Genomic DNA, 22,330 nt, shown 5'->3' on the forward strand with positions numbered 1-22,330 from the left:
GGGAAAGGGGATCGTCCCGATCATCCGATCCACTTCTTTGCAGACTTTCTAGCGGGAATGAGATAAACTTGGATAGATAATCAGTCGGTATTCATTTTAAATCGAGATATATTATAGCAAGAGCAACGGTGATCGATTCGCAATCGGACACTTAGTGGTCGTACGTGATTAATGAACGGTAATGGAGGTTGTAAAACAACTAGATCTGGCATTATCTTCTAATAGAGCAATGATCGCCGGCTCTCGTGCCGGGCATGGGCGATTAACAACGTCATCCGTATCGCCTTCTACATCATCATCTACATCATCAACGTCATCTAGGTGACATTTTTAGGTATCTAGTGATCGTACAGCCTTTCGCAACATCCGCGGCTTTTTTTCGAGGTATCATTACTCCTTATCACCTCCAACGACAATTCATGGACCGGAAATCCTGAAACGATTTAAGCAAATGGTACCCAATCTGTGCCACCAGTCTTCAAATCCACTTAGAGTGTCGACGAAACTCCAAGACCATGAAGAACCCACCAGGAAGCTGAGGATCAGTTTCCTAGTTTGTTTGTTGTTGTTCCTAGACCATGGATGATGACGAGAGACGCGGAACAGGTGGCGGTATCATGGGTGTAGGGGAACATTAACGACCATTCGTCAACGAATTAACAGCACTTAGCAGGTGTTCCAGGCGATCGCGTTTCTCCGATCTCGTGATCAGACCCGGGCTCGCCTATGATTGCACGGTATCGGATTAATGATTAATGATTAATGAAGAGAACCCACCGTATCGCGAGACCCGCCACTTAGAGCGGCCCCAGATTCCGGTTCAACGCGACCTGGTCGTCCTTTCTCTCCAGAGTTTCCAGGAATTATGCGCACCGTGTCTTTTGCCCTCTTCGATTCCTGGTTACGCACGAACAGACGGATCAGCTGATCCTCGAGTTACCACCGTTGGACCCGCTCTAAATCTCCTGCTGATATTTCTGATATTTCTGGTGTTCCAGATGTCTCTGGAAAACCATCGTTCACCCTCGCTCGATTCCTGGAATGAAAGCCGAGGAATTAATAGGAAATTAATTTCAGGTGAACGTTACGACTTCGTAATCAACGCTGACCAGCCAGTGGGTGCATATTGGATCCAGCTTCGAGGCCTTGGAGAGTGTGGTATCAAGAGGGCCCAACAATTGGGTATCCTGAGGTACGCTCGAGGACCCTACCAACCAGCTGCAAGACCTCCGACGTACGATTTCGGGCTTCCTCAAGGAGTCGTGAGTGTCCAGGTTCTTTATATAATCCTGAGAGGTGGTGGAATTTGAAATGACGATTCCTTCTAGGTCCTGAACCCTCTGGATGCCATTTGCAACCGGCCTCGAGACGACGCCGTGTGCATCAACCAGCTGAAGAACGCTCGTCAGATCGACGAGGGGATTCTTCAGGAACGACCTGACGTGAAGATCTTCCTCCCCTTCCGGTTCCTGTTTTACAGACCCGAGGAAGTCTTCCAGCCGAATACGTACAACCGATACCTGGGTAAGGGTCTATCAGAAATGGGGGAGTTTCTGGAAAAGGGAGGAATTTTATCATTACGTTATGGTTTGACTTTCCATTTTATCTAGTCGCACCTACCGGGGACCATGTCATCTCTCTCGTGGATGAGATCTCTTTCACTTTCCCTCCGTCGCCGCCGCTTTCGCAGATCGACGACATCCCTCCAGAACAGTTCTGCAACGGTGATAACAGACCTGCCGATTGTGGCGCTAATTGCATGTGCACCCATAAGGTCGACATTCCTCACAATGCCATCGTGGAGGTGGTGCTCGTTGACGAAGGTAATAGGAGCGGATCGATCCTTCCTCCTGATCTAAGAATAATTTTTTGGAATTATTAATTATAGAATTATAGAATTTATAAATTTAATTATCAAAGAGGACCCTTTATCAGGGCCCTTAAAGTAGGGGGTAGCGCTAGACTCCTCCGTGTGGTATACCACACGTTATATATTAAACATGAAGAACCATCATTTTTTATACTCTTACGACTGCGTTGCCACGCAGGATGGATGATCTGAAACCCGGAAATGAGAGAGTTCTTTGTTACATTTTAATTAATATGTCTATTCTTGCCAATAGTTCAGCAACCAAACCTCTCGCATCCGTTCCATCTCCACGGATACGCCTTCAAGGTGATCGGGATGGGTCGATCTCCAGACAAGAACGTGAAGAAGATCAACCTGAAGCACGCATTAGACCTAGATAGGAGAGGCCTCCTACACAGGGAGTTCAACCTCCCTCCTTCAAAGGACACCGTGGCAGTGCCCAACAATGGCTACGTGGTCTTCAGGTTCCGCGCCGACAACCCTGGTGAGAACCTAGGGATAACCATACACATAGATAAAAAAAAAGTGGAGCTAACATAAGTTCACTTAAATCCACCGAATTACATCCAAAAACCCTTCACTGAATCAATCGATCAGAAATGAACAAAAGACATTCTTCAACATCCGCATGATAACCACGTTTCCCGGTAGAAGTGACAAAAATTTCCCTCGATTGAGCCGAATATTTTCCTGCGTGTCAAGTATAAAGCACTATCCTTTTCTTCAAAATAGTTGTAAAAAATCCCACGGATAGGAAGAGTCGTATCTATCGTCCCTATCAAGCCTATCCTATCTAGTCGCAAATCTTAGTCGTAATCTTGCCAGGATCGAAACTTTTCCGCACTTGACGGCGCCTTTTTCTTTCAGGTTACTGGCTGTTCCACTGTCACTTCCTCTTCCACATAGTGATCGGCATGAACCTGGTCCTGCACGTAGGGACGCACGCAGACTTACCACCGATTCCTCCGAACTTCCCAAGATGTGGGGACCACCTGCCGCCGATAACGCCGCCCCTGACGATACCGGGCCCGTTCCACTGACCGCGAGCCAAGGCTCTTAAACGCACCTCAAACCGTGGCATCGCGCTCCAAAGCCCTCGTACTTTTGTACCATACTCCGTGCAAATCGGCCCGCCTTCGACGTAGCGGCCGCGCCACCTCACGCCAGACCCCCGCATGCGCGCGCATCGGGCAACATGGCGGCCCAATCGGCCACCTCGAGACTTTCGTCGCCTCGTGCGCGAGAACGGCAAGGCCGAGGACGTAGATGCGCGGATAGGAGCGATGCTCGCGGTGGAGAATATCCATAACTCGCTCCCCAGATAGATTGAGTACTCGCGTCGCCCTGGCGAGACCGTTTCGGAGAACTGCAACGCGGAGTGCAGTGCTCCGAAGAGAGGCTTTCGAGTGCGCGCGCATCCGGCTCCCAGAGACGCGTTATTCTCGTCACCGGGAGGAGAAATAGCAGCGATTTTTGGGAAATTAGATGGGAACTGGTTACCAAGGCGACGTTTACGGTGGAACTCGTGCTAAAGTAGATGGTTAAAAGGGATTTGGAGCGGTTGTCAAGACGCGCCTCTCGATTACTGGCCGCGACGCCTCTCGGGAACGGATTTCGAGGTGCGCGCGCATCCGGGACCCGGCGCCATGTTGGAACGACGACGCCCGTCTTCGGCCTCTCCGGCGTTTCCGTCTCTTTCGGGAAAACGGCGAAGCCTTGAAACGGGCTCGCCGATTGCGCGTCGCCACCAGTCGATATTTATTTAACTCGAGATTCTTGGCGTGCCTCGCCTCGCGAGTCGTCTCGCGCGTCCCTTTTGTTACAGCGTCTTACCTTGATTCGCGGTCTTGCCCTTGATACGTTGTCCTTTTCTTTTTTCTTTCTTCTTTGGAAATTATGCTGCACATTGGGACGCCCGCAAAAAGCAAGATGGCGCGCTCCGAGGCACGCCAGGCAACTCCACGGAGACGCGTATGGGATGTTTAGATACTAACATAATTCTGTAAATAATGTAGGTACCGCTATTACGTTTTAATTTTATAGGTAACAGTAACGAGGGAGTAGCGGGAGTAGCGTATAGGGATTTGCGGACCGGAGAATGGAGTCGTCACAGTCGGCGTCGAGTCGGGCGAGAAGAAGAGCGATCTTCGCCGAACCTGAAGAGTCCAACGCCGATCTGTGGTCCTCGTCAGCCATATCGGTGCCGACCGCTGGGAACAGGTGCTAGGGTGTCAGAATTCGAGTCCTTGATTAGAGGAGGATACTTGGGACCTTGTTTTCTTTTTTTTATTACGTTTTTATTACGGGGAAATCATGGGGGGTCTCCTTCGGATCGGTTAGAGCCCTGCTTCGTCTCCGCCGCGCCAGGTATCGGGTACCTGGCGGTAGTAATCGCGGTACCGATTACAAGTTACCCTGATAAGACATCCTTGGGGCCTTTTTTAACGTTTTTATACACGGAATCGTTTCAGACTCATTCCAGACTCCCTCGAGCTCGCGACCCTGCCTTATCTCCACCTGCCAGGTGCCAAAGAATTCAAGATTCTCATGGAAGCCCGGAAAGATTCGATGGCCGATTAGTACGTTGGCCTACCGATGGCGGCGCTGTAATCATCCATCCATCTCTCATTCTCTCTTAATTTTATGTATAGCCGATTAGATGCGTTACGAGGGGCTTTTCACTTGGAAATCGGAGAAAACAATTTCCTTTTCCAGAGCCTTTGATTTCATACGATAAACAACAATGCGATTCGGAAAATTGTGACAGTCTTTCGGTGAATTCCGACGATTTCTAGGGATTTCTGCTTGCGATTTCAACATGATTTCTTGAGTGAATACTCTCTTGTGTGAGTTCTTTGTTTTACTCACGGTTTGTCTTATCAGTCTCTTATAAGATACCACCCTTATAAGGTGTTGGCTTACACGTGCGATTTCTTTTTTACTGTCTGGATTTGTTGGCAATCTTTCAGAGCGTCGTATGCCAACTTTCGTGTCGGGCTTCCATGGAATATCTGAATTCTTTACGAGTACGGGTACCTGGAGGGGCGATCGCCGACGACGATCGCCAGGATGGAGGGTCGCCCTTCGCAGGACGCACCGACAATCAAACCCCGAGGCCGTGTACCTGAAAACCGGACACCTCAAAAATAACTTCGGACGATGCGACATCGGACATTTTCCAACACCACACTACCTGACGATAACGATAGTTCAAATAAACACCGCACGCTTTCACGCCCAAAACCGAGCGACCTGTAATTTAACCCCATCCCCCGAGTCTTAAGGCGATGCGAAAGTGGTGTATAAGACATCTCATGTAACTTTTCTCCGAGCTAAATGACCCCGAGTCGTTAAAAACTTTTCAATGTGACTTTAAAGACTTAAGGGAGGTCCCGACCCCCTTGAAATTTCAATATTTTAAAAATTTGGTTATGGACATCTTTAAATTAGGTGTGAAAAAAATTAAATTTCATGCGTGTGGAGACCTTCCTTATAGCCTTCATATTCACGTTGTAAAGTTTGGAACGATTCGATATGCTCAGTTTGGAGAAAAGTTTGATAAACGATTGATCGTTAAGATGCCACTTTCATGCCCCCTTAACCGACTAACCGGAAATGTACAGACTCTAATAGCTCACTTCCGGCGCACGAGTGTAAATCTGTAAATAACCACAAAGTCCCTGCTTTTCGCCGAAAATTCGGAGCGCTCCTTCGACTTTTCAATGTCCTTAAAAAGACTGGAGGAAAAATCGAAACCTCGCTCCAGGGAAAATTTCTTCATAGACTCCGTTACCCGTGAACGATTCGAGGGTGTACATTGCATGAAAAGTGCAATTGTTTAACATCGACATGCACTTACACCCCCGTGTAGATAAACTCAAGATTTTCCGGATTTTGCCGGCGACCCAGAAAATCGACTATTCTCCCTTCCCGCCTCTTTCCTTCCACGCTCTTTCTTTTTTTACGTTCCATTAATCGGTAATAGTCCTCTTTCCTTCCACACTAATTTTCTAAAGTTTCATCATTATTCAGTAATTTTCATACACGGTGACACAACAATTTGCGGAATCCCTGTATATACTTTCGCTCGGTCTGAGCGATTTTTAATGATATGTATACATCATGCATACAGACATATATACGTGTGTACCGCAAGTACGCTAATGCGCGCGAGTGTACTTATTGTTAAAAAAGAAAAGAAAAAAAACCTCCGGAGCCGTCGTTCGTCCCTTTTTTTTCCTTTTTTTTTTGTTAACTTTACTACGCCCTTTTTTTATTTTCTACCTTCAACCTGTCGTTTCTCTTGGAGCGAAACCTCTCTGGAATTTCGAGCGTCGACGTCTAAGTGGACGTCGACGTCCTACAAACGTGGGACCTCGTTATCAAACTCGAGTATCGATATCTCAATGTCTATCGCCATTTCGTTCGATCGCCGATCACGTGCAATCGGTTCCTCCTCGCGCGCGGCGATCGATAGAAATCGGCTCAATGAGTTTGTTTAGATCGTATGGATTATTTACTTGTATACCGTAAAGGGACCAGATGTAAAAAGTGCTTGTATAATATTATATATGAGGCGAGTCGACCGAACGAGCGGTCGTTCGAGCAATACGGCCATTTTCCCTCGTTTTTGCCTGCTGCTCCCGACCGCTCATATTCGTCATTGTCAGACACAAAAAATGTATTTTTAATAATAAAGTTGTTTACAAAAAACTCTGATACTCAATTCCTACGCCAAGATATGTACCATGAAAACATTTCCTCCCGGGCTCAGGCTCTTCTTAATATTAATCCCACGTTTGTAAACATATCCTGAGAATTTTACAACTACTCCAAGTGAGATTATTGCTGATAAAGCTGTTTGCAATATCTCTACGACTTATTTCCTACGGCATGTGTACCTTCAAAATATTTATTCTCAGCTTTAGCCTCTTTCTAATATCAATCACAAACAAACAGCGTTCACAAACAAATCCGGCATGACTTTGAATTTCAGAACTAGTTCAAGTGAGATCTAGTAATGACGGAATTCTTTACGCGACGATGAGATTGCAAGGGATAGATCTTTCCGATTTCTTTTCTTTTTTTCTTCTTTTTTGATGATTAGATAACTGGACGCGTGCAAGATCTTCCTCGTCGCATTTTTTGCAACGCTTTGCTGAAGCCTCTTGGGAAAGGGAATCCCAGGGAATGCTTTTTATTTCTATTTTATATTAATGAAAAAAGAAGAAAAGTAGAATCAAGATCGATAACGAGAGTGATTCCCTTGCCCCCATTTGCGCCCTTTGATTAGACAACGAAATTACGCGCAATTGAGACCGCCGTCTGGGCCAATCGTCATTATCCACTCATCGATCGCTTCCAAATCGATTTGTAAGGTAGCATAAACCTGTCAGCTTTCACTGTAGACAATGATTAATTGAGGCGATAAAAGGGGCGCTGATATACTACTGAAATTATCTCGTGATATATGCGTGTCCGGGTACACCTTGTCATCGAACAATGTTTCGTTAATAGTCGATATTAACATTAAGGAATGGAGATATCGATATCAAGAACCATCATCGGAGCTTGGAAAATCCAGGAAGAAATCTGATATTATGAGTAATTCGCAAAGCTGCAAAAATATTCAAGTACCCTGGACCCAAGGACGCACCTCGAGATGATATCGCTTATCCTCGCAGATCCTTGAAGAACTGCGATTCAGAGATAAATACTCTATTTTTATAATAATTATACGGATTTATGAACTGAGGTGACGTGAAAGTGGCGTCAAAGAAGTTCATGAGACTTTTCTCCAAACTGGGTGTACCGAATCAATTAAAAATTTACAATTTAAATAGGAATGGTAAAAGGAAAGTCTTGAAACTGATGAAATTAAAAATTTTTTTTAATTTGTTATAAAAATTGATATTTTACGGGTATCAGGATCTTCCTAGTAGCCTCCACGTTCACAATGTAAGGTTTGAAACGATTCGGTATACTCAGTTTGAAGAAAAGTTTCATGAACAATTGACTCTTCAGGTGCCACTTTGCGTTCCCTTAATTCGGCGCATTCCCTGAATTCCGCATAATCTCATTTGCATGTGTCACGGACGCCGGTCATTGATTAATTCCGGAGATCGAACTCCGATCTCGAGAGGACACCTCCGTGACTTAACAGGTATCAATCGGAGGCTGATAATTCGAAATCGCGGACATCTTATCGAATCCGATATTGACGCAGCGAGACGACCGGTAAGGTCAATTGTAGGAATCACATTTTTTGAACCACATAGGCAGAGTGGAAAGGGGGAAATCAGATCGATCCACGCATTCAGTGGAAGTATAAATGCCGACTCATTAACGAAGCCTGCAGACACATTCGAGCTTCGCCATCATGAGGATCTTCTTCAGCTTCGTCCTTCTGGGTCTGGTGTTGGTCATCGAGGGTAAATCGACATCTACTACACAACTTACTCCACTTTCCCAAGCCACTTTGACTTGGAAGAAAATTCCAATCCTTCTTTGCCCTGCAAGAAATGCCCTTAAATTAATTCCCTTAGAAGATTCACAATAATTCCTTCGTGGGGAATTATTAGTAATTAATAATTCATTTAATGATCTTCCTCTCCTCATTTCAGGGCGGGAGATCCCCCGAATTGTGGGAGGCTCGGACGCTCCCGATGGCAAATATCCTCACCAGGTGTCCTTAAAAAGAAACGGCCGCCATTTATGCGGGGGATCGATCTTGAACAATCGATGGATCCTCACAGCTGCTCACTGCCTCGTTGCGTTAGTGTCCAACCATGATGTCCATTTTCTCTCTTCTTTTCTTTTCTTGTTCTTATGCCAAGCTATTAATTCTCTGCAACGTGATTACCGAGTAAATTAATTAATTATTGCTAAATCGATGTTTACAGAGCCTCTGGCAGGACGCTAAACGTAGTCGTAGGTACAAATCTCCTCAGCGAAGATGGGGAAGTCTATCAGTCTGATTACATCGTTAGACACGAAAAATACGACCCATCACTAATTCGTAACGACATCGGCCTCATCCACGTTAACAAGGACATTGTTTACAACGAAAAAGTCCAGCCGATTGCCCTTCCATCCTCGAATTTTGAGGACCCGGAACATCCTGTTCTCCTCAGTGGCTGGGGAACCACAATCGTGAGTGAATTTATTTACATTCCCTTTCTGAAATACATAAAGAAATATCAGTAAAGAACCACAGTTCTCCTCAGTGGCTGGGGAACCACAATCGTGAGTTAATGCATTTACATTCCCTTTTTAAAATATATTTAATAATATCACCGAAGAAGAGATACAAAAGTTACCCAGGAATATCCACTGTCTTGTCCTCGCACTAGTGATGAAAATTCAAGTTAATAATTGTTTTCCTTTTTCCAGCTGAATGGCCAGGTCCCAAATACTCTGCAGGAGATAAGCCTTAATGTGATACCTCTGCAGAAGTGCAGGAATATTCATTGGCAAGTGACTGAGACTAATATCTGCACTTTCACAAAGTCAGGAGAGGGTGCTTGTCATGTGAGTGGGAATTTCTCGCAATGAAAATTTTAAGAATTAGAGGATTTTTAGGTATTCTTTATATTCCTTTTTTTGCGTTTTCGCAGGGTGATTCTGGCGGTGCTCTGGTTGCTGGCAATGAACAAGTTGGCATCGTGTCCTGGGGATACCCTTGTGCTCGTGGATATCCTGATGTCTTCACTCGCGTTTACACCTACCTCGACTGGATCAAGAAAGTCATCGATGACTACGCTCTCTCTCACCCTAGTCATTAATTAAGCTTGCCCCTTTTTTTATGGACCAATTGTTATTGTTTTATTTGAAAATCACATGTTGTTAATTTATATAAAAACTAAATAAATGTACCTGTATTATAGTTGAACCTAATATTTCCTTTGTCGAATTGATTCTATGAACTGTCCTCAATGAACACTTTAAATGCATCTCAGTTTTTGAAACATTTTCGGTGACTTCTTAATGTCAAATGGGTGTTGAATTTCGGCCTGGAAATAAACGATCAAAATTTAAACGACAGTTTTGAAAAAAAAAGTGAATAAGTGAAAAATTTTGCAATACCAAAAATCAATAACGATACTTTCATTTGCTGCGAGCTACGATTATTGCCATTCTGAGAAATAATTAAATTAACTCGATTATGAAATGATCTGAGTGGAAAATTTCCACTTTATACTTGAGTAAGATCTTCTGTACATTCTTTTGATCGACATTCCCTGTCAGAAAATTTCAATTCATATTCCGAAATCACTGAAATATTTTGAATACTTTCTGTCGTCGTGGCATCTTTTCCAAAAATCGCACAAATCTCAAGAACGTCTTTTTTCATTAACTGAAGTGCGATAAAAATGTCTGATGTATTATTTAATATTTGATACATTGCTTTCCGGACTCTGAATCATAAAACGTTAGTTAACGAGAGCTTCATTATATATATAGGAATAATAAATGTAACGAGTACAATTTTGCAACATAATTTTGGATAGAACATCGTATTGTTAATGATTCTACTTTAAGCGGTATTTTTTTGCTAATGTTTTAAATTATTGTAAACGTGGCACAAAATGTTTATAAACAAGAGGTTTAGTCAAGAAGGCAACAGCAAGTACAAAGAACAGCATGTCATAATCGCCGATAAAAGTTCATTCCAAAATTATAAATCACTTTTTAGTGATTATATATTTAGATAAATTATTTATAGACGCAGTGATAACGCGGGCGTAGGATTTTCCTGGAAACGGTAAAACGCAGATTCCCCTTGCACCACTATCACCAAAGTGCATCGAATCTCGATCTTTGCAGATACGATAGATTACATGCTTCTGAGGTTGCAACTGGACTCACGGAAAGCAGTGCTTGGACAATCCCAAATCATCTGTTAAGAGAGATGGGCGCAATGATAGGTTGATAAAAACATGAAATCGGGTGCAATCAACATTGCAACGTGAAACGCAATAAACTCAGGTCAGTATAAAGCAGAGTCGAATGCGCATTTCTGTATCAGAGCATAATGGGCTGCCCAACAATTGTCATCCTCCTATCAGTCGTCGGTTGGTCCCTGGGTAAGTTAGAAAAGAAATTAATTACCCTGCCTCCAGGATTTCTTAAATGAATTTCCGATATTCCCCAAGGTGCATGGATATCTCCCATCTCGGTAAAACACGAATTAGCACGAGGGGAATTTTTTAAGTAAGGAAATAAAAAATATTTTCATTGTACTTCCAGGAGCTCTCACCACCCTCGATGCGGGATACGACTTTTCCCGCCATGCTCCCGAGGGAATCCCCATGGCAAACGTGTCCCGTTCACGGATAGTAGGGGGAAGTACAGCTGCAATTGGTGCATATCCTTACCAAGTATCATTACGTCGCCGAGGGAATCATTTCTGCGGAGGGTCCATCATCGGCAACAGGTGGATCTTGACCGCAGCCCATTGCCTTGCAGGGTAACCATAAATTCCAGACCACTCCTTAAATTAATGTTGTACTAATACTTTGCTTATTAATCTATATACCCATATTCATATTTAACAGGTTGGGGCCATACGACGTCCAGGTCGTCGTTGGTACCAACACCTTGCTCTCTGGAGGCACTAGGTACCAATCATCCAGGATCATCATCCACCCTAGTTACGACTCCTACTTGATCCGCAATGACATTGGACTGATCCAACTCAGTCAATCGATTTCCTATAACACTCGAGTCCAACCTATTTCTCTGCCCAGGTCGAATATAAATCAGGCCAATTATCCTGCCGTGGTGACCGGATGGGGAAGGCTATCGGTAGGTTCGGTGATTTCCACCTGAAAAAAATTGAATCAATTAATCCCATAATGGAACCATGTGCCTAGGCCCAGGGGCAACTTCCGAATTACCTGCAGCAGCTCCGCACTCGCGTTCTTCATCAACAATCCTGCCTAAATGTGAACTACCAAGTGACCAACGCCAACATCTGCACTTTTCTACAGGCTGGACAGGGCAACTGCAACGTGAGTTTGTGCAATTATTCATTTTTTTGTGTACTGATCGATCTACATTTGTACGATATATCAACGTATGTAGTAATTCCGTGTCTGGAGTTTACAGTATTTTACGTATTCTCCGAGTCAACGTACAAAAAGGATTTTTTATCTCTTCAGGGTGACTCTGGAGGACCTCTTGTTGCTGGTGGGGTGCAAATCGGAATCGTCTCATGGGGATTTCCTTGTGCTCGAGGCATGCCTGATGTGTACACGCGTGTGTGGAGTTACGTGTCGTGGATTAGAAGTGTCGCCAGTTATTAAAAATTAACCCCGATTTTGCCTTCTCACGTGTAAATGGCACTACGTGATTGCATCCTTCCACCTGTACAAAAAGAGAACATTGGTACCTCGATAATACTCATTCCTCGAAGAATCTTGGATGACTTACTGTTATCTACGGTTCTGATTATACTAATCGGTATACAAATGCAGCACAATTAAGCCTACGTTTACCTGGAGCTTACTCCTAATTTCATAATTAATATTTAATAGACTGTACCGTATAATACTCAGCACGTATAATAGAAAAGGATCCTACTTTTAAAATCTACATTATGTGATACGAATCGCCTTCGCGATTTTTTTTAACATTCCTATAATAATAATAAAAGAAAATGGTATCGGTACGAATTTTGTCCTGCACTTGCAATTATTTTTTATAGTTCTACATCGAATTTGGAAACGCTAATTCAAATTGTCTGATATCCGCAAGCAACTTCGACGGCCTTCTGAGGTATTTTGCAATTGCCAGAGGCTTTTATACCTTCCTTTATTTCCTTTGTCTGAGTTATCAACATCCAAAACCTATCTTATCGGGAATACTCCTCGGAGAAATTTTCCGATAAGATATGTTATTCCGCAAAGCTGTTAATTTCTTTGTTGGTATATTTTAACGCCAGCGGGCTACACATGCCTTCTTAGAAAAAATATAACAATCCTTCATCGGAGTACAAATAATTCTGCGGATATGCAAGCTCCGCGCTACATAAATAAATAAATCAATTTTTGTATCTTTAGTTGCAAATGGAAAAGCCTTTCGGACGCCATTACAAATCGAGGGACGCTGTTCTGATTTACAATGGCCGGATGTGAATTGCCCAACTTAGAACTTATCTCGGACGAGACATGCATTATGCAAGAATTTTCGTGTCTAATATCTGACCTAAATTTAAATATTTCCCGCAGGTGGTACTTTCATGGTCGGTACTATTACGATTTGCCAGTATATATTGCCGAAGGCCTAGAAAGAACGTTCATCGCTGTTCGACGTTGCTCCTAGCTCGATAAACTAAATTTCAACAATCCTCGAATTATACTAAATTAATTAAAAGTACAAGTAAAGCCAAAGATGATAACGACTTCTCTGCTCTTCGGCGTTCTCCTGGCCTTTTCGACATCAGGTACCATTTTTCAAATCGCATTGTTATACCGAATGTTTAATTATTTATCTGCATAGCTGAAGAGGCGCAGGAACCGAAAATCGTGGGAGGTTCGGATGCCGAAGACGGAGCATATCCCTACCAAGTTTCCCTTCGACTGAAAAATCGCCATTTTTGCGGTGGGTCCATTTTAAACGAACGGTGGATTTTGACTGCAGCGCATTGTCTATCAGGGTAGGTTTTCCACTTGATTTTTATATAATTTTCTAGCAAGCCGTATTTTTCTTAATTAATAATGCACTTCCAGGTTCAATGAATCGAAGATCTCAGTCGTGGTTGGGACCAATACATTGGACGAGGGCGGCGACGTTTATAAAGTCCAGAAAATCATAGGACACCCGAAATACAGTTCACTGTTAATCAGAAACGACATTGGACTGATACAAGTGGACACGCCGATTGTTTTTGGCGACAAAGTGAAGCCCGTACAACTTCCCACGGAGAACTTCAAGAAAAACGATTACCCCGCCATCTTGTCGGGATGGGGAACAACCTCCGTGAGTTACATTAAAAATTAATTAACTCTAAATCGTTCTTCGATATTTTTTCCTACGTCCTATCGCTCCACAGTATCCAGGAGATGTGCCGAACAAATTGCAGCACATAACTCTGAGTGTGATCGACCAGCGTGAATGTTTAAACACGTCCCTTCGAGTGACAGACGACAATATCTGCACTCTGAACAAAAAAGGCGAAGGTGCTTGTCACGTGAGTACCCTCGATCACGAAGAGCACTCAAATGCAAGCCCCTCTTCCCACAGTCAATTATTTTCCCTTACAAAATTAACATCCGCGGTATAAAAAATTATTTATGAAGAAAATTGTCCATTTTTCGCAGGGCGATTCTGGAGGTCCTCTCGTGGCAGATGGTGTTCAAATCGGAGTCGTTTCCTGGGGAACACCGTGTGCGAAAGGTCGCCCCGATGTGTTCACACGAGTGTTCAGTTACGTCGATTGGATAAAAAATCATCTGGAACAATAAAGAAAATTTCCGACACCGAGTGGAGGACCCAGGCTCCGATTCTTCGTATCTTGAAGAGATACAATCTCGCTCGCAAAATGCAATCGAGAATTCCCAGATTATCAGCCAAGGATGCAGATTAAGCTAATCGCTGGATCTGACACAGTTAAAATAGAAATTTCTCTATCTACGTACTCGGCGAAAGAAAAATACTAACTTCCAGTAATCCGTACTTCCCATAATTTTACGCCTTCGTCGAATTTCACGATTGTAACCTAGTTTATCGCAATTAATAAACTCGTTGAAAATCCTTTCGAGGTTCTCGGTACAGTTTTCGCGAACGAGTTTATCCAGAAATATGGCTTTTATCTCCTACGAGCACGACTATTTCTAATTAATAGAATTACCGGGCGCTCTCGTTGCAAGAAAACAGTTTTAAAAACACTGATAATACAGGTGAGACCTTGTTACCACGTTGACGTTTTGGACGTCACACGAATAGTACACAGTCATCAAATGACGAGGTATGACGAGAACGCACTGATATCCTCGAACGGCTTAAACAAGAGGAGCGATATCTCTCGACGCGTCGTTATACGAAATTTAATCACTTCTCGAGATAGTCTCCCAAAAGCAAGTATAAGTATACATTGCCGAAAGATTCGCCGAGCAGAATGGTCGTCATGAACACTGGAGTCATTTTCTTGGTCCTGGCACTTCTGGTCTCCATAGACGGTAACGTTGATCATTACTTCTTCAGCATCCAAAAGCAGACTTCCAAAATCTCCTCCATCTAAAATGGATTAAAGTCAAACGGACCCGTAAAATAAATTCCTCGCACGGGATGTCCGAGTTTAAAGGCAAAGCCGAAATTAAATCTAGACGTGTCTGATACTAAATTTTTTCATTGTTTTCACTAGAAGCCAGGTTCATCAACAGCAGGATCATCGGAGGAAGCGTCGCCCAAGATGGTGCCTATCCATATCAAGTGTCGATTCGTGTCAATGGGCGCCACGTTTGCGGGGGTTCCCTTCTCAATCAAAAATGGATTTTGACGGCAGCACATTGTTTAGTAAAGCACAATGCCAATGCCATGTCAATAGTTGTCGGTAGCAACGACTTGTCAACGGGAGGAACTGAATACAAGACGAAAAGGTACATCCCCCATCCGGACTATGTACGTGGTGTTCGCATCGACGACATAGGGCTGCTCGAAGTCAATCAATTGATCGATTATTCGGCCAACGTGGCGCCTGTCGATCTCCCGTTTGCAGACTTCAATGAGAGTGACCAGATCGCCGTTTTCACGGGCTGGGGGTACACCGAGGTATGTCTTTTAGCATTTTTTAAATAGATTTGATTTTTAAATAGTTTCGTAATTTTTTTGTTTAGTCTTTTTTAACCCTTTGCGGAAGAATGTCGCCAAATAGTCGCCCAAAAGCCTTTATAATGGAAAAGTCTCGTCCGCAAAGGGTTAAATAGTTTTTCAGATTTTTCTGTAGAAAAAGAACATATCTCTGTAAGACTTCCTTAATTTGAGTCACTTTAATGGTTCCTCTTGTCCCAGATTAGTAATCTTAAACAGGCGGATTACCTGAAAAGATACATGAAAAAATTATTATCGAGTGAGGGGAAAATCTGAGCTCGACGAGCGTGGCGTCACTCGAGTAATTCCCAATTCCTGGTAACGAGTGTGACGTGTTATCAAAGAGATGGCAAATAAATAGATTATACCAGGGTGTCGGGATTTTCGAGTCAGGTGACAAAGAGTCTGGGTATGTCGAAATCAGCCAGGATTTTTTTCAGGTTTCCGGACCGAATCCCAATGAACTGCAAGTAATCGAATTACGATTAATCGGCCTGGAAGAATGCCGATCGACTTTCTCCTCGGTTTTGCCGTCTCATTTATGTACCCTGACAACCACCGGGGAAGGCCTCTGTTATGTGAGTAATTTTAGTTCCTGTAGAAAATTAATTTATTTAACTTAATCCTTTCGGAACGATATATTTTAACACATGCACGGCATGAAATAAACGTCCAATCGCGATCTTCTACGTGTACTTTTTTTTTTCTATTTGATGTTGTACAGTTATTGTTGACGATATCAATGACGATGAAAGTGTTAAAATGAATAATTGAGTATCTAATTATTAATTACCATTTTCTTTTTTTTTTTCTTGAAGGGCGACTCTGGCAGTCCTTTGGTACGCGATGGCGTCCAAATTGCGGTTGGTTCATGGGGATCCCCCTGTGCAAAAGGATACCCGGACGTCCATACTCGGGTCTACAATTACGTCGAGTGGATAAAAAATATCATCCAAGACTGACCTTGGCATTGCTTAAAGTAAATTACTGCATATACATACTCATAGAAAGATAAAGACTGGAGAATTGTTCCCGTCCGCAGCATGAGCTCATTAAAGTCACCATTTCATTCATATTTTATATACTTAATATATACTTTGTCTATAATTAATTTTTCGTCAGATCTCTCCGCTATTTTTCAGAAAATCGCGCGACCTAGTAGCTATAATGGGTACCTCTAATTGCGGGTAGAAAAACAAATGGTACATACATGCAGTCGGAATTTCGCGGGTCCTCTCTTCGGATATGTGGAGTGAATCCAAGTTCAGAAACCGAAGGAACCCATTTTACCGACCGAACAGGTGAGAGCAGATAGAAAGTCGCTCGTCCGACAGATGTCACTAAACGCTACCGAATCGAATCCTTATTAGAAGATGCCTCAGCTTCACATACTCATTTTGAACAATCCTCTGTTCTAAAAGAATAAAAATGACTCATTAGAATCCATAGCAACATAACTTATACCGACGGTCTGTGAAAATATCGAGGCGAATCACTGACACTGACACAGACGTATACAAATACGAACACAGAGGACGTATAAACATCTCCATATAAATAAAAAAAGAACAATATTTCTATCAATTTGCAGATACCTTAATTTCTAATAATTCTAGAAAATACTTACAAGAATTTATCAAATTTGTTGAACGACGAGATTTCATTGTGAGGTATTAGTACCTACATGTGTATGTATGGATGTGTAGATGTATGTACTTTAAGGGTGCACTGCAAACGGAAGTCCCGCCATTGTCTCGCTCCGTAAAAGTGTCCCACGACCTGAAGTCACGGAACTCCGCCATGATGTCCATGGATATCCTTTTCTCCAGATATTTAATTCCCAGGTCACGTCCCATCCTCCAAAAACAACGACCCTGCCTGACCATCCTTCTCTATGCTCTCAGCATAACCGATGCCCATCATCTAAGATAACCAGGCAACTCATTCATCGAGACACGAATAGCTTGTCCAGAAAAGTCTCTACCTCTAAAAGTATAGTTTATTCAAGAAGCGATAAATGTTCCGTCGAGTGACTCACAATTGTTGAATCTTTTGGTTCCCCAGCGAGGCCTGCGTTCCGATTTCAGATTCCTCGCAATTGAAGTCAGCATGACCACCTCAAAGAATTAAATCCTTTGTCGAATTCCACACCTTCAGTTACTATAAATAAATTTCCCCTAGATATACGAGCAAAAATAAATGGCATATACACATACAATCAGTTCGTCGAGTGTAATTATGGTATATGGTGAAGACGCAATCATGATATATCGTTCAATGACAAAATTCAATGAATTTTACTTTGATTAGAGAGACAAATTGGATTTCACAATGTGATTTTCATTTTTAATGAATCCAATATGGCGTCGCGGAAGAGTATAGTTGAGGTTTCATAAAACCGTGAAAGAATGCGATATAAGGTCGATTTAAGCTTAAAATAAAGTCAACATTAAGTCAATATGAATTTAATGTGTTTATTCGAGCCGCTGATCGTTTTACCCGTGCTCGGATTCCTGAGAATCCTGCGGATGAGAAATCGTCGACTGACCGGTTCGTCAGGGTTGCTAAAACATTTGAGGGGGCGTTGTCATCAATCCCTAGGCGATGAGGTTCGATGAGTCAACGCTCGCCGCTACAAGCTTCGAACGCGATGTCACGAGTGAGTATCGGCGTGGAACGAAAGCTGGGGGATAAAATGGTCGAGGAGCAGGGTATCGTTTTGAGAAATCGATCGGCCGGGGACAGGACTCGTTCGGCTTTGGAGGTTAGTCCGCTCGCGCGTCCTAACTCGAGGGTGCGCGGACGCTCCCAACCAGCGCCAGTTAACGACGGTTTGCAATAGTTTGGGACGGTTTGCAGTAGTTTGCAGTAGTTTTCAGCAGTCTGCAACAGTTTGCGACGGTTTGCAGCCGTCTGCGGTATTTGGAGCACCGGAGGCCGTGCCCTGACCACGGGATCGTGACGTCTCTCGGAATCGACCCTGCCCAACGCAACCGACCTAACCTGGCCTAACCTGGGCTAACTAAACCGCGGTCGTGCACGTAAAAATCTGAAAAAAGGCCAGATATTCATGAAGAACTGAGATAAAGATAAGAGAATAATAAAGAACAAGATATTTAACACAAAATGTAACGCAAACAGACTTAAAGGAACCAACCAAGGGCCAAAAACAACAATTACAACATTGGACTTTGGAAGCCATGAACCACTACCTGGTATTAAAAACGTGAAATACACCTGAAAAATTACATAAAATTAGGTAATATTTAATTGCACAAAATATTTAATGTGGGAAAATTCTGACTTGAAGGAACAAGACTCATGGCTAAAAACCGAGACAGCAACAAGAAGTTTGGTAGGGTGTAGGAAGGACGTTGTCCTTTGATCTAATCTTGGGCTGCGTAATCTGCAGGATTGCGACACTTCTGGGCCTTGGCCAAATTAAGTAAAGGATTCGCAAGAGTCAATCAATCATCCTTAAGTCAATTATTTGGGTGTATACTGAAGATCAAGTTGCATAAATCATTAGTTCCGATCCCAGGAGGATTCCCAGCACCTGGGTCCTTTGGACGTGCCAACACCCTCATCTTGGCCGCCTTGGACCTGATTTATTTCGGGGACCTCGACCTAAGCTCCGTGCCGACTAACTCTACGTTCCAGCAAAAATAAGCAAGGTGGATCAAGGAACGCAACGAGGTTTTGTCGGTCGAGTGGTGAGCGTGACCCAAATCGGGACGCGCATGCTTATCGTTCACGTCGCAGGGGCGACAGAGTTTAAAGCGACTCTCGAGTACGACCGAGTGCCTCCAGAGCTTCGGGTCGACTCAGAAGAGCCTCCACAATTTTGGTGACGACCACGGTGTCTGGAGACTCCCTCGTGTTGAAAGTGTCCTGTCCAGACTGACCCCTCCGTATCCGTAAGACCAGCCGTTAAGGCCGACGTAGACGTCTGACGCGCGTCGCGACGCCCCTCGGCCCGGGAAATCGATATCGTTATAGTTTTCCCCGTAGGACGCGACCCATCGATGGGAACAACGACCCCGCGATTCCCAATCCACCCCTGGTGGAGCGACAACCTCTGATATCGAGTCTTATCGCGGCCATTCGGCCCGGTGCATCGATTTGACCCGATGGAATTGGGGACCGGGTCTACTGACTCGGTCAGATCTGGTGTTCCCTAGTGAACCAGGTAATTTCCTAGTGAAACCGGTGATTTCCTAGTGAACCTGGTGTTCCCTTGTGAACCGATTGATTCCCAAATCTTCCACCTGAACCGAAATGTGGTCACGAAGACGTATCGGATTTTTGGGAAACGGGGTCGGCTGACTTCTGGGAAGAATTAAGTGGAACTGTGAAATCATTAATTAGAAGAAAGTCGTGAAGAAGAAGAAGACACCTTTCCTTCTGACAACGACCTCACTGACGAAGCCTTCATGAGCTGCTGTCCCTTTATGTAAGTATACTTGTGTGGCCACAAATGTGGAGCGAATATAATACCATTAGGATATCCCGCTGGCAAAGACACGGTAAACGGATAATTGAATTTAAGGGATCACTGGGATCGAAGATCCCTGTGCATCTCTTGGTGATTCCCTCAATCACAAGGTATGAATTCCTGGGGTTTTTAGTAACAAAAAAATTGTATAAACAAAATATTACGAATTTATGTCTAAACCTGATATATTTACGACGCTTTGGTAAACACTTCTGGCTGGTGGTACTATTCACACCCGTTTTGTTCGGGTCCAAGGGGTTTGTTTTGGTGGAGGGTTGTGGGGACTCGTTTTAACGCTAGGTTTCCGCCTCGCTGATCGGCAAATTTTCCGAAGCCCAATATGCAATGCTAATTTCACACGGCTGCACAAAGAGCGATATCAAAAGGAAGGCTTCCTTGAAAACACCGTCCGAAGCAATGCGAGCACCATGAGCGACGCGTGCACGTGGAACAAAAGGGGGTTTCCCACTTTGAGCTGGTTTCTCGAGTGAGTGAGCACCGATAAAGTACACATTTGCGTGCTTTGCTTCACTAGACCAAGCCAATTAAGAGGTTACGACCCCGCCGGTCGACCACCCGGTGGTCAAACCCAACGGTCCAACCCTGGAGTCGATAGGAACACGACAAACCGTATACATTATATGAATAATAAATTGGACAATTACCATGATGTTTTAATAATGAGGCACCGTATATAAGAGAGAACATTTTTTAAAGGGACGATCTGTTAAATGCCTTGAGAGAAGAGAAGGTCTCGATCGAGCGCCAAGAAATTAATGATGTACGACGGCTGTTTGCCAAGCATTTCCACGTCCACAAACGAGCACGTTTCGGGAGCCTATCTCATTGTCTTCCGTGCATTGTTAGGACGTTTGCCGTTGAAATGAAGCATAATGGAGCCATGACTCGCGGCGGTTTGGTGCAGTTTAGGCGACATTAATGCGACGCCCTGCATTCACCGCCCATGACAGTATGACCTAGCTCAACAACGAATCCGCCCAGCATTTTACGTACAATAGGATCTACGCAATAATCCTCCCAAGTGTCATCGCGTGTTCAAATCCGCCGTAACCGTGGCCAGATTCTAATTATAACGACACACGAGACCACGGAAACGCCGGCTCGATAGGAGGGTACCCGTGATACCGTTTAAAAGTTGGGAGAGGGTTTCCATTCCCAATGGGAGAACGAAACCGAGAATTCTACCGGCTATTTCCGAAGGCGACATTTCCACAGCCCACGGCGGTGTAAAGTTACGTCGATTGAGATCGTCCCGTTTTACAATGCCTTGTAAAACGCTGAGACGGCAGATGACTCGTGTGCCTGAGAAGACGTACACTGTTCTCCTTATTAAAACGAGTAAATTGGAGCAACGGAAAATAATCGCCCGCGTGGGAGGAGGTTCGAAAACAAAATGATGGGATAATGACGGTCCCCACCCCCCGCACTTAAGAACGACGCTTTATTTCCATTACATATTAACGAGACATTACAGTTTCTAATTGACATCTTGAAACATGATCGGTGTTCGCCTTCCGGGGACCCCCTACGCTGCAAGGCTTCCGATGCGAAGGACGACTCCACCAGTCAATAACCCTGCCTTCTCGTTTCAGAATACTCTAAATTCTATATTTGAGAGCATTACTCACGTGCAGAGACTCCCGAAGTCGTCCGCCCCACTCGGTCGGCGTTAACCTAAGAAAAAGAGCAGACGCCGAATAAAAATCGTTCCTCAACGTTCGCTTAATACCTTCGCAATAGGGGGAAGATTCCTTCACAAGGCTATAGCGCGCCTTGGTACCTAGAACGTAGAAAAAAGAAGGAAAAGGGTATAAAAGCGTAAAAAGGTGGAAGAGGTTAGAAAATGCGGGTACTCGGCCGAGCGTCGGTGCCCATGGTCTCTCGGGCGTGCACGTGCCTTCTATTTATCATTTTTCATCACCCTGAGAGCTCTGTCTCCGTCCACTGTCCGTAGCGCGCATCGCAGCGTCTCCCTCTCTCCTGCCACGGGCCGTCGCTCCGTCTCTCCACTCCTGACCACGGGCCGATGTCGCGTCTCTCTCTCCCCCATGTGCGGGTCATCGCTCCGTCTCTCTCAGTGGCGTTGCACCTCGATGCCGGCGCGGCCACACGCGGCGTTGCGCGCGCCTCCT

The 22,330-nt window shown here is 44.1% G+C and overlaps 5 protein-coding genes and 2 long non-coding RNA genes across 7 annotated transcripts in view; 5 read left to right on the top strand and 2 right to left on the bottom strand.

Moving 5' to 3' along the window:
* Positions 1-6,583, top strand: part of LOC105695544 (laccase-5) — a 57,503-nt gene extending 50,920 nt beyond the window's left edge. The window contains exons 8-12 of the mRNA XM_023435016.1: positions 1,078-1,262; positions 1,329-1,524; positions 1,611-1,823; positions 2,124-2,354; positions 2,738-6,583. Of these exons, the coding sequence (XP_023290784.1) occupies positions 1,078-1,262; positions 1,329-1,524; positions 1,611-1,823; positions 2,124-2,354; positions 2,738-2,910 (998 nt within the window). The 3' untranslated portion in view covers positions 2,911-6,583. The remainder of the gene's footprint in view (positions 1-1,077; positions 1,263-1,328; positions 1,525-1,610; positions 1,824-2,123; positions 2,355-2,737) is intronic.
* Positions 6,584-8,240: 1,657 nt separating this feature from the next.
* LOC105695545 (chymotrypsin-2-like) lies at positions 8,241-9,766 on the top strand. The gene is made up of 5 exons (XM_012417168.1): positions 8,241-8,301; positions 8,494-8,644; positions 8,773-9,022; positions 9,263-9,400; positions 9,487-9,766. Exons 1-5 carry the CDS (start codon positions 8,250-8,252, stop codon positions 9,652-9,654), a joined length of 759 nt encoding a protein of 252 aa, XP_012272591.1. The 5' UTR covers positions 8,241-8,249; the 3' UTR covers positions 9,655-9,766.
* LOC111674449 lies at positions 9,537-11,504 on the bottom strand. The gene is made up of 3 exons (XR_002762453.1): positions 11,248-11,504; positions 9,746-10,952; positions 9,537-9,666 (listed from the first exon to the last, which is right to left on the bottom strand). It is a non-coding gene; the product is annotated as an uncharacterized LOC111674449 (long non-coding RNA).
* Positions 10,905-12,213, top strand: LOC105695417 (chymotrypsin-2-like). The gene is made up of 5 exons (XM_023435017.1): positions 10,905-10,956; positions 11,120-11,339; positions 11,428-11,677; positions 11,746-11,883; positions 12,034-12,213. The coding sequence occupies exons 1-5, from the start codon at positions 10,905-10,907 to the stop codon at positions 12,175-12,177; spliced, it is 804 nt and encodes a 267-aa protein (XP_023290785.1). The 3' UTR covers positions 12,178-12,213.
* LOC111674448 lies at positions 11,557-12,446 on the bottom strand. The gene is made up of 4 exons (XR_002762452.1): positions 12,305-12,446; positions 12,010-12,238; positions 11,770-11,876; positions 11,557-11,697 (listed from the first exon to the last, which is right to left on the bottom strand). It is a non-coding gene; the product is annotated as an uncharacterized LOC111674448 (long non-coding RNA).
* A 716-nt stretch (positions 12,447-13,162) lies between these two features.
* On the top strand, positions 13,163-14,490 carry LOC105695547 (chymotrypsin-1). Its single transcript, XM_012417170.1, has 5 exons — positions 13,163-13,316; positions 13,373-13,529; positions 13,603-13,852; positions 13,926-14,063; positions 14,194-14,490. The coding sequence occupies exons 1-5, from the start codon at positions 13,265-13,267 to the stop codon at positions 14,335-14,337; spliced, it is 741 nt and encodes a 246-aa protein (XP_012272593.1). The 5' UTR covers positions 13,163-13,264; the 3' UTR covers positions 14,338-14,490.
* A 419-nt stretch (positions 14,491-14,909) lies between these two features.
* LOC105695546 (chymotrypsin-2) lies at positions 14,910-17,686 on the top strand. The gene is made up of 4 exons (XM_012417169.2): positions 14,910-15,051; positions 15,237-15,643; positions 16,123-16,260; positions 16,501-17,686. The coding sequence occupies exons 1-4, from the start codon at positions 14,991-14,993 to the stop codon at positions 16,642-16,644; spliced, it is 750 nt and encodes a 249-aa protein (XP_012272592.1). The 5' UTR covers positions 14,910-14,990; the 3' UTR covers positions 16,645-17,686.
* The last annotated feature ends 4,644 nt before the right edge of the window (positions 17,687-22,330 follow it).

The sequence above is a fragment of the Orussus abietinus genome, unplaced genomic scaffold (assembly GCF_000612105.2).
Source record: "Orussus abietinus isolate OABI.00-Male unplaced genomic scaffold, Oabi_2.0 scaffold33, whole genome shotgun sequence".
NCBI classification, from domain to species: domain Eukaryota; kingdom Metazoa; phylum Arthropoda; class Insecta; order Hymenoptera; family Orussidae; genus Orussus; species Orussus abietinus.